General features: G+C 38.8%; 1 protein-coding gene across 3 annotated transcripts in view; it reads left to right on the forward strand.

The window, feature by feature from the left end:
- LOC139463770 (uncharacterized) overlaps nucleotides 1-11760 on the forward strand; it is a 41473-nt gene extending 29713 nt beyond the window's left edge. For 2 of the 3 annotated variants that reach the window (XM_071245058.1, XM_071245059.1), the window contains exons 2-7: nucleotides 7687-7730; nucleotides 7928-7978; nucleotides 8274-8465; nucleotides 9013-9171; nucleotides 9462-9621; nucleotides 10680-11760. In XM_071245058.1, the coding sequence (XP_071101159.1) occupies nucleotides 7692-7730; nucleotides 7928-7978; nucleotides 8274-8465; nucleotides 9013-9171; nucleotides 9462-9621; nucleotides 10680-11002 (924 nt within the window). In that variant the 5' untranslated portion in view covers nucleotides 7687-7691 and the 3' untranslated portion in view covers nucleotides 11003-11760. Of the gene's footprint in view, nucleotides 1-7653; nucleotides 7731-7927; nucleotides 7979-8273; nucleotides 8466-9012; nucleotides 9172-9461; nucleotides 9622-10679 lie in introns of all 3 variants that reach the window. The other variant, XM_071245057.1, reaches the window with a different exon arrangement.
- Nucleotides 11761-14688: the final 2928 nt, after the last annotated feature.

Here is a 14688-nt window from a genome sequence, read left to right on the forward strand (position 1 = left end):
CAAAACCTAATTTATCACAAACAAACACAGTGCCATGTTTACCAGCTATAGTAGACAAGGCTAGGGGCTTACGAGTACGAGAATTCATAAGATCAATATCCGGAGAGTCATGCAGTCGCAATATTCCTTTACTATCTATCGTAAACTTTGAATAGTCACGACCTATTGGTTTAACATAATTTTTATCTTCTTTTAAGGCATCGTTATAATCATTGACGTTTGATTGTAAAAGTTAAGACTACTAAACCTGGTTTCATCAGTATCTTCGATTGGATTCTGGTTATCAAAGTCATCAAAGGTACTTAGATCAAAGTCATTAATATCAAAATCAGTCATTTTTATATTAAACATAGGGTACATGTTTTCAATATAACAATGTCTTCGCAATACAGACGCAAGTTAAACCCACAACGTAGACTTCGAGATCCATTAGGGGTCAAGGCAATTCGTCAGTCTGTAACTATAACTAATAACCCTAGTACCATCGATTAGAATCAAACGCTTCTGGTTCGCTTGCCTAATCTCGGCGCACACGATGTGTTAGTTCTGGGAACTGTCCGACTAGCATTTACGATTGGTTTGACTTCTACCGACGTTAACAGGGAGCCCGTTCAGAACATAGGTCGTGCTATCGTTAAGAAAATAGCCATTAAAATTAGCGGTAATGAAGTTTTGAGTATCGACGATAGCGATGTATGCTATTGTTACATGGATCTCTGGAGAACGGATAAAGAGCTGGAAAACTTACAGTACCAAGGTATTTGTAATAAGAACACATTGAGACTGCGCGTATATGCTTCTAGTGGTGATGGTACTGTCGTAAAAGATCAGGCTGTTGCCGACGCATTGGGTAACCGATTCTATATTCCGCTAGACTTTGAATTACTAGATTCCCACATTCCCTTTTATCAAGCATCCCTAGGCGATAGGTTAGAATACGAACTCACTTTTAATGACTACGGTAGAGTAATCAGAGCTGCTGAAGATGCTAGCTATTCCATTGACAATATCTCGCTGGAGTACGATATGATAACGGATCCCGAATTACCCAGACAAATTCGTAACCAGTATACTGGAAGTTTAGCCATTTTGTACGATCGCGTGCTGCGACAGCGAAAGATCACGAGGGACAAAAAAGATATGATGTGGAATATCAATCTAAACGTCCCCACGAGGTCGTTGAAAGGTATTTTAATGTTGTTCGAGGACCCCTCCGATGCATTTAAAAGAAATACCGAGCAGTTCTACAATCCCAAGATTACAAAAGTAGAATTAACTATCGAGGGCGTTCCTAATCAACTATATAGCCAAGGAATGCTAGTGTATCACCAGTGGGATGAGATTAAAAAACTTCCTTCTATAAAACGTTCTCCTGAAGTTAACGCGGTCGTGAAAGATCTGTCTCTCTGAAGTGTATCGATGGGTGAATACCTCACCACGAAGTTCTCGCTATGGCTCGACATGCGAACAACGGACGATGACCAACTACACGGCAGTGGGAGGAGAATAGAAAATGCTAGCGAGGGTGCCACCATACAGATAACGAAGCTTCAGGAATCAGCTGGTAAATTAAACATATATTTGTACGTGATTATGGATGTGCAACTTAATATACAGAATGGGAGATTCGTGCAAGCAATCCATTAATAATCTTTTACCTAAAGATCCGCACTACGCTATCATATGCGGGCAAGCGGGCTGCGGAAAAACAGCTTTTATTCAAGATATTTTACAAAGTCATTATCGGAACGTTTTCGAACCAATTATTATTCTGTGCCCGACTGTAAGCGTTAATAAAACATACTTATCGAGAGATTGGGAAATGAATGACGACGGGGTACACAGAGTCGATTCCGTGCGATCGTTTACAAGACTGTCTCCGAGTATGTCACGAAAAATACAAAGGAGAATCAACCCTTTTCGTAATAGACGACTGCAGCGCGAGTAAAGAACTTACAAAAAAAAAGATATGCTTTCGTATTTAGCATTCTCCGGTCGGCACACTCAACAAAGCGTTTGGGTACTTACTCAAAAATACAACTCTGTCCTGAAAGATCTGAGAGAGCAGACCAAATGGGTAGCCCTGTTTCATTGCAAAGACCGAGATTCATTCGAGGAATGTTCACGTGAAAATGACGTCATTTATACCAAGCTCGAACGAGATAAAGTCAGCAAACTGTTAGCGGCAACGAAGCACTGTAAACTCGTATTGAAAACCGATCAACCAGCTGCTTATGCAATTGCTTAGCAAAATTATAGCAAAATTATAGCAAATATAGCAAAAATATGGCAAAACTGTAGCAAAATTATAGGAAAATTATAGCAAATATAGCAAACTTACAGCAAAAATACGATAAGTTGAACATTAGCGGTTAATATGACATAAAATGTGGTTAGAAATCATCATTCTTTTGCAACAGTTCATTATTACGGGTTTTATTGGATATGTCATATTATATTATGTTAGACTTAAATATCTCCTTAGGTATTACATTATGGAATGCGACGAACTCATCGAACAAATGCTCAAAGAATCTGATACAGATCAAAATGTAGATAAATCTTTGGATAAACATAGAGAAAGACTCGCGGCTTTGGTAGCCTGTGGAAAATGTTCCCAATATTTGGGAGAACATTATACCATCGAAAAAATTGATAACATGACCGACGAAGAAATTAAAAAACTGTACGCGCGTTACGAGTCTAGACTGGGAGCTACCATGACTAAAACGATAGGGTCGGCTATGTTACAACTATACACAGTCGTAGCTAGTACGTTTCTCCCTATCCCGACAGAACATCGCATGTATTTATGCGTATCTCTAGAGAAAGACCCATTCATCGAACACGCTATAAGCTCAGTGAGCTGTGAGTTTTATCATAGATACGGAATGTTTTTAGCTCCACTCACCACAGCTTTAATAATGGCTAGGTATTGTCAATTTAAACATACGTGCCTACTTAATAATATGAATGGAGATTGCGGAAACACAATCACAACAGGTGACACCACAACAGATTGTGAACGAAACTGCACAACCACAACAGATTGCCGAACAACGAGTGAATGAGGAACCACCACCAGTGAATGAGAAAACACAACATGTGAACGCACCACAACCCAGAGTAACAAAGAACAAACAAAAAATAGCCACAGGAAGGAAGGGAGGACTGGCGAGGAAAGTGAAATTAATAAATAATTCAAATATTAATCCGATTAAAACATGGACACTAGTAGAAGTTGTTGGTATAGCGGCTGTATGGTTCTTTTATAAGACCGGAGAAGAGAAAACGTCACCCCCAATGCAACAACAAGTTCAATTAGAGGTTAGCCCCCATATAATGCTATAAGAAGCATGACTACTCCAGTTACAGATGGTAAAATGTTGGTAAACGCAACTTATCATTCAGCGGTGGTCACCGGCTTGGCCATTGGCTATGCTCGTATGGCTAAAATGATTACTAAAGCCACACCTCCCAAGCTAGATTTTAATAGTTATGATATACCAATGATGATTCTGGACATTGGATTGGCTATGGCAACGAAGGATATGCTCATCAAACAAGGACTTATCCCGGAAGACATAATGAAGTAATTAAACATTTGAATATATTATATTCATATAAATATGGCAACAATTGCGATGATGGTCGGTGGAGCTATTGTTAATGCTCTAGCTTTTTCGGGGAGTAATTATTTATTTTCTAGTATGAAGGAATCAAACACTAAAGAAGTTGAAGAGGAGCGTAAACGACATAACAAAGCAATGGAACAACTCCAAGCAGCCCAGTCACAATATACGCGGCAGAGAATGAAGAGATTAGACTTTATTCATGAAAAACTGCTTAAGGAAGGACATTCAATTCAAACGTTTAAGGATGTCGAATCTGCCATGCACGAATACTTCCTCGTTTATGGGAAAAAACTCGACCCAATGCCGAGACCAACAATGAGTCAGTTTTATACATGGTCAGAGGAACAAAAGAACCGCGAGGTCACATTTGTGATTATGGGGTTGACTGCTGTATTGATTTTCAGCTATACAATAGCTACGCAGTGACAGCTGTGGCTAGTTAGGAGAGTCAGAGTGACAGCTAATCTATAAATCAATATCTCAATAGTGTAGATGTGATTTGCATTTAGACAAATGATATGATAGATGTATAACCATGAATAATTGCAAGTTTACACTCATGGGTAAGACGACTCTATGTAACCGACGCTGTGTTGATGTTTACTGCGGCGTACACAATTATTACATCAAGCGCGGAAACATAAACTATACGTGTTCTGAATGTGGGATAGGGGTCAAAGGTCGTTATTGTTTATGTAAGAAACACGGTGCTGATAGGGTCAGGAACCAGATTATTTATGCTATGAAGAGAGATTACATCAACGAGAGGAATAGGTTGGGGAGAATACGTATTTAGATATATGAAAACAACCAATTAGACATTTGTCTCATTTTGCATATACCATTTAACCACAACGGTTTTTGTCAGAGAGTTGAAGGCTATGGCAAAGCAACCTGGTCTACATGGATATTCTCGAATGAGAAAAGCTGAATTGATTACCTTACTAGGTTTGGAATACAACAAACCCCAGACTGTTAGAGAACTCAAAGCTCGAGCGAGAAAAAGTGGGCTGAGAGGTTATTCTTGAATGAAAAAAGCTGAATTGATCGCTTTACTAGATAATAATAATGACGTTGATGATATTCAACAAAAACAAGAATTAATATTTGTACCCACATCCGCCGGCGTTGGTAAATATCTAAGAGGTTGGAAGATGGATATTAATTCCAACATGGATGTTAACGATATTAAGCCCATCATATCGATAATAAGTGGAAGGATACGACCGAGTAAACCCAACACGCACATATCATATCTCGATGCTAACAATTTGTACGGATGGGCTATGAGTCAACCTTTACCCATGGGTGGTTTTGAGTGGGTCGATGATATCGATGCAAATGATGATAATAAAGGGTACAGATTAATGGTTAATAAAGATTGGATGTCGGAACATCAACGCTCCTTGATTGGTAATACAAGGTTAGCTAACGTAGAAAAACTCGTACCAAATTTGATGGATAAAACAAAATATATAGTTCACTACAGAAATCTCCAGTTGTATCTATCGTTAGGTATGAAACTAAAGAAAATACACAGGGTTCTAAAGTTTGATCAAAGCCCTTGGATGGAGCCCTATATAAGGCTGAACACAGATTTAAGAAAGATAACTACCAGCGATTTCGAAAAGAATCTGTATAAGCTCATGAATAACTCGGTATTTGGTAAAACTATGGAGAATCTAAGGAAGCGTGTTGATGTTAAATTAGTCAGATCTAATGAGGAAGAAAGACTCAGGAAACTTATAGCCAGTCAGGCTTTTAACAGAAGCAAGATATTCGATAACGACTTAGCTGCGTTGCATATGCAGAAAAGTAATATAAAATTCAACAGACCGGTGTACGTCGGTATGAGTATTCTCGACTTGTCAAAACACTTAATGTATGACTTTTATTACAACGAACTTAAGAAGCAATACCGCGATAGATGCGAGGCGTTATATACCGACACAGATTCTTTGTTGATGGAAATACAAACAGAGGATGTGTATAAAGATATGGCAGAAAAAATAGATATGTACGACACGAGCGATTACCCAAAAGATAATCCACTGCACAGCGTAGTAAATAAAAAGGTGTTAGGTAAGATGAAGCATGAATGTGCTGGGACCCCTATAGCGGAGTATGAAGGATTAAGACCTAAGATGTATTCTATAAAGAAGTCCGATAATGGGGAGATAAAAAAGCTAAGGGTGTTAAGAAGTATGTGGTAAAAAAGCATATCAAACACGAACAGTATAAAGAAGCATTATTCAACGGTAGAACGTTCAAACACGAGATGAACTCTTTAAGAAGTTACAATGATAGGATATATGGATTAAGAATGAACAAGACATCATTATCCCCCTTAGATACAAAGAGATGGATTGATAATGATGGTGTAACTACCTATGCTTATAGTTATGGTGGTAATACCGTACCGTCATGAACTATGAACAACTCTTCTCGTACAAATGCCCTGCCTGGTCCATCTTTAAGATAATAAAGAATAGGCTCTCCTTCTTTCATAACCAATCGACTAATGTTATACGTCTTAAGGGACCATATGGGATCTGTTGGGCGACGTAGGCCTCCTTCGAGTTCACCGGGCTGGTATAAATATCTTACCCTTACTCTATCCGGAAGTTTTTGTTCTTTGCCTCTCCTCGGTGCTGAAGATTGGAAGTCACGGATTTCATTTTAATAGCATCGGTTGGTTTCTTCCCTATTAATCTCGTCACTTCATTATTCAGCGCTGATACAACGGCTGATAATCGTGTCACCCATTCGGTTGATCTCAATCGCTCGGATTTCATTTCGATCCCATACTGATAGCCAAACAAACGTTCGGCTAATGTCCTGTTAAATCTTTCGACGATAGCTTGACTGCGGTGGGCCTCTCTTTCACCACGGACGATTTCGACATTGTGCTTTGTTAAGAGTTTAGTTATCGATCCCATAAACTCGCGACCGGGATCTACTTGAAATAGCTTAGGCCATTTTAGTGGTCCGCGTTTATATATGCGGCTCAGTGCATTAGCTACTTCTGTTGAATCTTTCGAGGTTAATGGCTCTGCCTCTTTGTATCGACTAGCCACATCCACTACTGTTAAAGCGTATTTATACGTTTTGTGTTTTACCTTATCGTGGGGAAGAAACAAGAGGTCAGCCTGATGAACTTCATTCGTTGTAAAAATATCAAACTTCTTCCTCGGTATATAACGAGGTGCCGGTAAATATATTTGCCACATCGCTTGTTTCTTTAACCAATCCTTGGCCACATCTTTAGATACCTTAGCCGCGGTGGCTAATTTTTTTATTGCTCCTACACCTTTCCAATATCCTCGTGGGCTATAGTAAATTTTATCCATTATTAATTAATATTGATGTTTCTTTTAATACAACTTATGACTATCGTTGAATCGCATCATCATTTTGACATAAAAAATGCCACCTGTAGTAGCAGTATAGGTAATAAATCCAGCTCCAGTGGAGTTGCGGCAGAACCCCCATTACCTATACTACTCGTACTGTAGTGAGTTGGGTGGGTTTCGTACTGTAGTGAGTTGTGTGGGTCACGTACTGTAGTGAGTGGGTGGGACAACTGCTGTAGTGAGTTGGATGGGTTTCGTACTGTTGTGAGTTGAGCGGGTCTCGTACTTTAGTGAGTGGGTGGGACACCTCCTGTAGTGAGTTGGGTGGGTATCGTACTGTAGTGAGTTGGGTGGGTCTCATACTGTAGTGAGTTGGGTGGGTCTCGCACTGTAGTGAGTTGGATGGGTCTCGTTCTGTAGTGAGTTGGGTGGGTCTCGTTCTGTAGTGAGTTTGGTGGGTCTCGTATTGTAGCGAGTCCTGCTGTTGTGAAATTGATGTGGTGGGATTTGTAGTACGATAGATGGGACACGTCTTGAATTGAGGTGGATGTGGGATGGGTGACTTCTGAAAAGCTTCAGATAATACACATTGACTCATTATAATGTCACTGTACCATTAAGATAATTGCTTCGACCCTTCTCAAAAACCCATTTAATTCATTCAGTCATGATCAGGACGAGGACTATTTATCTTCCAGGAGTCATGGGATTGAAATCATCCAAGGAAAGGGTCCCCACCCCTGTAAGTAGCTGACAAGCTCATCTGACATCTAAACGGTTAAATTGTTCTCTCTTTGTTACATATACTCCAGACACTTGTAACTTCTGAACTCATTTTATCGTTGACGTGTATAGAAAGAACACTGACATAACTGCAGAGTTGTTGTTTTTTAAATAATAAAAATAATAATAACATTCAGTATTGTTGTCGTGCTTCAGCCACCGACAGAGAAATGGGGGGCAGACGTCACGTTGAACTGGACACCAGAGGTATGTTTGCTAATCAGAAGTCAAAAGAAGTTTTAAAAATATTGAAATGCCATATGTCAATCATCAATTAGCGATCACCATATGGTGCTTGTGAAAGAAAAACCTCTTGTTGCTTGTGGAAATATTAAATAAAAACAGGAGTTTTACGCGAAACAATAGACCCAATCATCGAAAAGTTAACATAGTCATCTGAACTAACTGATTTCCCCTTCACTGAGACTGCCATGTTCATCTTTGTGTTTACTATCCCCAGGTCCTATGTGTTTGACTTATCCCAGGAAGTGTTTCATTTCAGGGAGAAAATGACTTTCGCCGTCGCATAGCCAAAGTCACAACCAGAGACGGGCATGTGGTGATTCTGTTTGGTCAGACTGGATTTGGTAAATCGTCTTTTGGCAATGGAATTCGAACTTCCATCAGACGGGACAGGAAAGTCTCCAATTATTTTCCTGTGGGAATTAACACACATGGCAGCTACACTAAAGCTGTGAGTTGTTGAATGTTGTAATCAAAATGTCAAAGTTCTGACTTCATTATACAAACTTACTAAATGCCTAATTATGTCTGTACTTTTACAAATTGGCTGAAAAGTGTGTTCATTTTTCAGATTGACTAAAACTTAATGAAAAGTTCAAAATGGCTTAAAAACATTACAAACATCACATGTTTGTTTGTTTGTTTAACGCCGTGTGTGTGTACACCTGCTGTTTAATAATAAGTCAAAGATATCAACATGATATATAAATATACGTGATGTACGTGTACCCAGAGGTTTTTATAATATTCATATTGCATTCAAATATACATATATTGCATTTGATTCTATATTGTGCCAGGCTGTTGTGATATCAGGAGAAACAAAATTTAAAGTGAGACACCTATAGCCAAGCATGTGAGAAGACAGTGTTAACCATGCGCTTTGTGACAACCAAGTACGAATTGGTGGTTTAGGACCAGTATACCAGACAGAAGGAAATATGTAATCAGATAACTAATGATAACTGTGTAATGACATATATGTGTATGTATTGCAGCTGAACAGTGACGGTTACTGCCGTAGCTATTGTCAAGAAAAGTGCAGTTGCCAGCCGTATTTATGGGTAATTGACATGCCAGGCTTATTCAACAGTGACGCGATCACAGACGAGAGTATTGAGAAGATTATCACAGGACAGGTTCCTTTCTATGCAGAAGTAAGTACTTTGGGAACGTTTGTCACCTACGTAAAGAGTGAGTTGATGGGGATTAACATCAGAGCAACAATGATATGCCAACATAGACGCTTGTAAACAACTATTCGTCAGGATGCCACACAATCAACCAGGTCATCGTACGCGTGGACAGATGTAGTTTTACAACATAACCACAAAACATTGTTTGTCACATCAAGAATCGTGAAAACTAATCGTGGAAAAAAAATATACGTATACATGTATATTCATTGTGTGTCAGTGTGAAGAATGTCTATTGTTTTCGTGTTCAGGTGAAACCAACGCTTGAGGCTATGGATAGTTCACAGATCCTCCCGCCAGAGGAGAGGGTCAAGGCGTCATGCGTAGTTCTTGTCCTTAAAGCAGGAGTTGCTATAGGCGATGATGTAAAGCGACAGATTGGTGTGCTGAGAGCGCTACTTTCACAAGGGGGTAAACATACCTTATTTAATTAAATGGTTGTGTATATACGGATTAAATACTGTATTGAACATATCAAAGTAATATCTAACTTGGAATAAAATATTACTTTCAGCTGCGGTATTCAGGAATATATCAAGTTACAAATTTGACAAACACATTTCCTCTTTATACTGTACCTTATTTGACTATATGTGTACCTGACATTGATTAGTTGTTAATTTGTGAAATGACATGATACGTAAAATGATATGATAATATTTCATAAAAAAATATGCAAGTGATTTATGAAACAATCTGTCATGTGACGTTTAAATATGTACAACAATATTCTAGTATAAACTTTATGCTTACAAATTATAATAAACTTGGTTTCATAACTTAATCTCCTTGATTGACAAGAGTGTTTTCCCAGCCCAATTTCATCATCACATCCATTGTTTTTAAATATAGTTTATATAATTCCCTGACTATTGCACGTGTACTGTAAAGAATGTATACCCTAGTCCAGATCTTGCAGAACAATACAGCACGCGTACTGTTCTGTTGTAGACTGGACATACTGCATTTTCGTTTCAAACTGAATATTCCTACTACGTATATTCTGCTGATTACAGTAGTATTCTGGTGTATTCATGTATGTTACATTGACATGATATCGGCAAAATCACTGATCACTTGTAACAACATATACCTAATCAAAATGAGTTTATAGTACCGCTGTGCGGCGTCAAATAACAAACACTTACATTTTATTCAAATTGAATGGCGGTGCTACAGATAGGATGGGACATGCATACCCTTTTCGCGAACACTAAGTGTCAACGCTGATTTTCAGTAATCCATTCATATAATTTTACCACTATTTTCCCTTCACGCCCAATGAAATCTGATTCGGCGGATAATCGATACTGGTTATTTTCTGGTGTTGACGAATTATATGTTTGAAAGGGATAGTTCATTTCATAAAGGTTTAGGTAATGCTCCATGAAGCAAAACAATAAGTTGCATGTTCAAAACGGCGCTGATGTTTTAAGATGAAGTATTTACATAACAACGTTTCTTTTCAGTTCTGTCAGTCCACGTGATCCTGACACACATCGATGCGGTGGAACCACTGTTGAAGGATTCCGACAATATTCCATACGTGTTTGACTCGGAGGAGGTTCGGGCTGCGGTGAGGTTTGCTTCTATGGAGACAGGGTTACCTCAAACCTGTATCAGCGTGGTGAAGAACTACACAGTTGAAAACGCCACCAACACCAACAGCAGTATCCTGTACCTACATGCCCTGGAGAACATCCTGCTCGCTGCCAGAGACACACTTGAACGGGATGAGACGAAAAACAGAATGCGAAAACAGCTGTACGCAAGAAGCACACATCCACAATGAACGATACATATATATACTATACTATATATACCCACAAAGTATTGATTCTGACAACTATAGGTGTCTACCCTCCCTGACAAACTGCACCTTAGATAATCTGTCTCTACCGTTTTAGTGAAATTATGAATGTTGAATATAAATACCTATAATTTATTCTTACGTCATGGCAATTATTAAACGTGAGAATTATATTTATACAGCGTCTCGCAAAATGCCTCGTCTTCATGCAACATAGCTTGAGGCATAACTAACGCTTTGTTTCATGTACTCTGCTGCTTCAAGAATACACTAAACAATCACATTCTGTTGCAATTACATCTACGTCAATAACAGTCAACCTATTTATAAAACGAAAACCAAATTCACGTATCTTATTCACAAAATCAACATTCAGTTTAAGATTAATACTTGAAGAAAATGTCTGTGTTATGTCCAGACTACATGTTTTCAGTACGACTGCCACAGTCAGTTTCAAACCAATAAAACTATTTCAATAAGCATTGAGATTCAAGGTCAAAATATCTTAAACAAACGAAACATATATGATGACTTTAAATCGGATTCAAACCCTCATAAATGTCATCAAAACTTCGAGTCTCGTCTTTAATGTTCAGAAGAGGTGTTTTGGCCGAAATAAATACTGACATCCCCAAACCCCCCCACAATCTGACTTGCAAAGTGATGTACATATTTATCAAATATTTTTTTTGTTTTAACAAAATCAGCTGTGCGGCGTCTGGTAACAAACACATACTATTTGCAAGACATATATGATTTGTAGAAGTTGCATTTTGCATATTACTCATAGTATGAATAATAAAAGTATATGTTCAGCCATTGCCTCCTTTATTTCATTTTTTATTTTTCGTGCATCTTGTGTCGGTGAGGATTAGGATTGTTTGGGCAGTAGGGATGGGTTAGGTTCACTGTCGAAATCGGAAAATATACCAACATGACAGCATCTAAAAAATGAGCATATTCATTTTTAAAATGAGTACAGCATAAGAAGAGTTCAATGAGCTGGAAACTCTGGCAGAGATATTTAACTGACCTATATACGATACCGTATCAAAAGATTTTGAGCGTAGCTTACATAGAGCTGAATCTTTGTCATGAGCTTTAATTATTTTTCAGCAGAGTGCCCTTGCAGTGCAACACACTTGCTCCATCTCGGGTCAGGTCCGTTATCCCTGTTTTGTAGAAGGTGAACTCCTGGTGTGTCAAGTAGCCCTTCTCGGCAACAACCGATCCGTGGTCTTGGTTAAATCTAAAATTAGAAACAAATAGTTGTCACTAAGGGACAGATCTGGTGAATAAGTCTGGTGAATGCTTTAAAGTTCCTTTCTAAAAGAAAGAGGGCATAACCCGCCCTCAAATAGTGGATCTGCTTGCTTGAGCAACCTCCTGCAAATTGGGATCATACCTTTAGAATCTGTATGGACGCAGTCGAAGCATATGCCAAAAAATGGGGCAAAAGAGAAGAGGAACCTGTTGAATGTCTTCCAGGGTGGGTGGGTTAAGTCAGTGCGTGATGTTGTCATTGGTGGAATGCACAGACTTAAACCGAGGAAACGGAATTGGAATAAACCTAGTCTGACCAAATCAAGTGTCATCCAAAGTCTGGCTGCCCTACATGAAAAGTTTGTAGTTGTTCCCGTTGACAAGGCCTCAAATAACATAACCATTATATGTGCGCATCTCTACATTAATTGTTGATCAAAGAACTTGATATAAATGACACATCAAATAATGCCATATATAAGGTATGTTAACTGAGGAAGAAATCTTCCAAAACCATGCACCAGTACTCTCAACTTATGACTTGACTCTAAAACCTGAAGACAATGTTCATTCCTCTTTTGTACTGGATTCCACAGCACCATAAAAATCCGAACAAAGAGAGATATATTGCTGGGTCCAGCAAATGTACCACCAAATCCTTGTCTCAAAGACTAATCATAATCCTTAATACAATCAAAGAAGGACTTTCTTTATATTCACAGAAAGTATTTGAGACACATGGAATTAATCCCTTGAGTTTGTGGATTCTCAAAAACTCAAGGGATTTGCTTGGATTTTTTCAATCTCAGAAAAGAACCAAGTACCACTCTGTCAAAACATTTGATTATTTTAACATGTACACCACTACACCACTATCCCACATGACAAACCTAAGGAAAAAACGTCATTCTTTGATGCATGGGCTTTTGTTATAAAACGTGTTGACCACAGATACAGTTACGGTTCTAAATTCAGATGTTCAAGACAATTTGTCAAAAATGAAAGCAAATGCCATCTGAAGTTTACAGAGAAAACTATGTGAAATGCTTGATTTCCTCATTGATAACATCTGTGCAAACTTTCGGGAGAAGACATTTAGGCATGAAGTAGGCATCCCCATTGGCCCTAATGGAGCCCCCCTGACCAGTTCTTCTCTGTGAAAGAAATAAGAATTTCTTATATGACGCTTCCTTAATATATGTCAGTATCAATATATAATCTATAGACCCTTGAAGATCCCGGGTAGAATAGGTCTTCAGCAACCCATGCTGGCCGTAAAAGGCGACTATGCTTGTCGTAAGAGTCGACTAACGGGATCGGGTGGTCAGGCTCGCTGACTTGGTTGATGTATGTCATCGATCCCAAATGCGTTGATCGATGCTCATAATATTCATCACTTCATTGTCTGGGTCAGACTCGATTATTTAAAGACCGCCGTCATGTAGCTGGAATATATGAGTGCGGCGTTAACAAAACACCAACCAACCAGCCCTTCTTGCGGATCTGTTTCTTTTGCATATGAAACGGAATTTCTGCTCGGACTGGCAAACTCAACACAAGGTGATTTGGCCAAGAAGTTTAACTTAAGCTTCAGGTATATCGATGATCTGATATCGTTCAATAACAACATATAGCCAATTCACTTCCATTGATTTACCCACCTGAACTTGAAATAAAGGAGACAAGTGAGACCGCCTCATCTGTTTCATATTTAGATCTTTGCATAAAGATTCATAGTGACAAAACACTCTCCACAAGACCGTATGACAAGCGGAATTACTTCAACTTTCCAATAGTCAACTTTCCCTTCATGTCGAGCAATAACGTAATTCCCTATTTTGACTTGTACCATATGCTCACGTGTTTTTTCAGGTGAAAAATTTGAATGCCTTTGGATGTGTTTGTGACGGGGGCAGGATACGCTCACCTTTTCGCGAACACCTGGTATCATCACTATTTGATAGTATTTCATAAACACATGCCCGTGATATAGTCGGAGTAGATCAATCGACTCCGGAAAGGGTTTTGTCGCTTTATTCAAACGTCTTGATTTCAACTCCATGGATAATTGTTGCTTTCGGGATCACAGTGGTGGATCCAGGTCTTATCATTTGTCACTAGCCTAACATGAAGATTATTGCCATTATATCTGGTAACAGGGCATTAGAGAAGGAGGCCCGTAGGCTTCATTTCATCCCACAGCATTCATTATCTCACCTTACATTAGGATGCTAGCTTCTGAATGGTTAGGGAATGGGCAGTTATTTTCAATGTTACCCTCTCATGTACCCGCTGTGAAAAATCAATCGGAAAACAGTTTTTGTAACTTGCTTATCTCGCATAAATATCGTTCAGCTGAAATGAACCAATGTTTATCTGAATGCATTGGGTAAAGGGGGGTAATT

This window comes from Haliotis cracherodii, unplaced genomic scaffold (genome assembly GCF_022045235.1).
Source record: "Haliotis cracherodii isolate W230 unplaced genomic scaffold, xgHalCrac1.p SCAF_16, whole genome shotgun sequence".
Classification (NCBI taxonomy): domain Eukaryota; kingdom Metazoa; phylum Mollusca; class Gastropoda; order Lepetellida; family Haliotidae; genus Haliotis; species Haliotis cracherodii.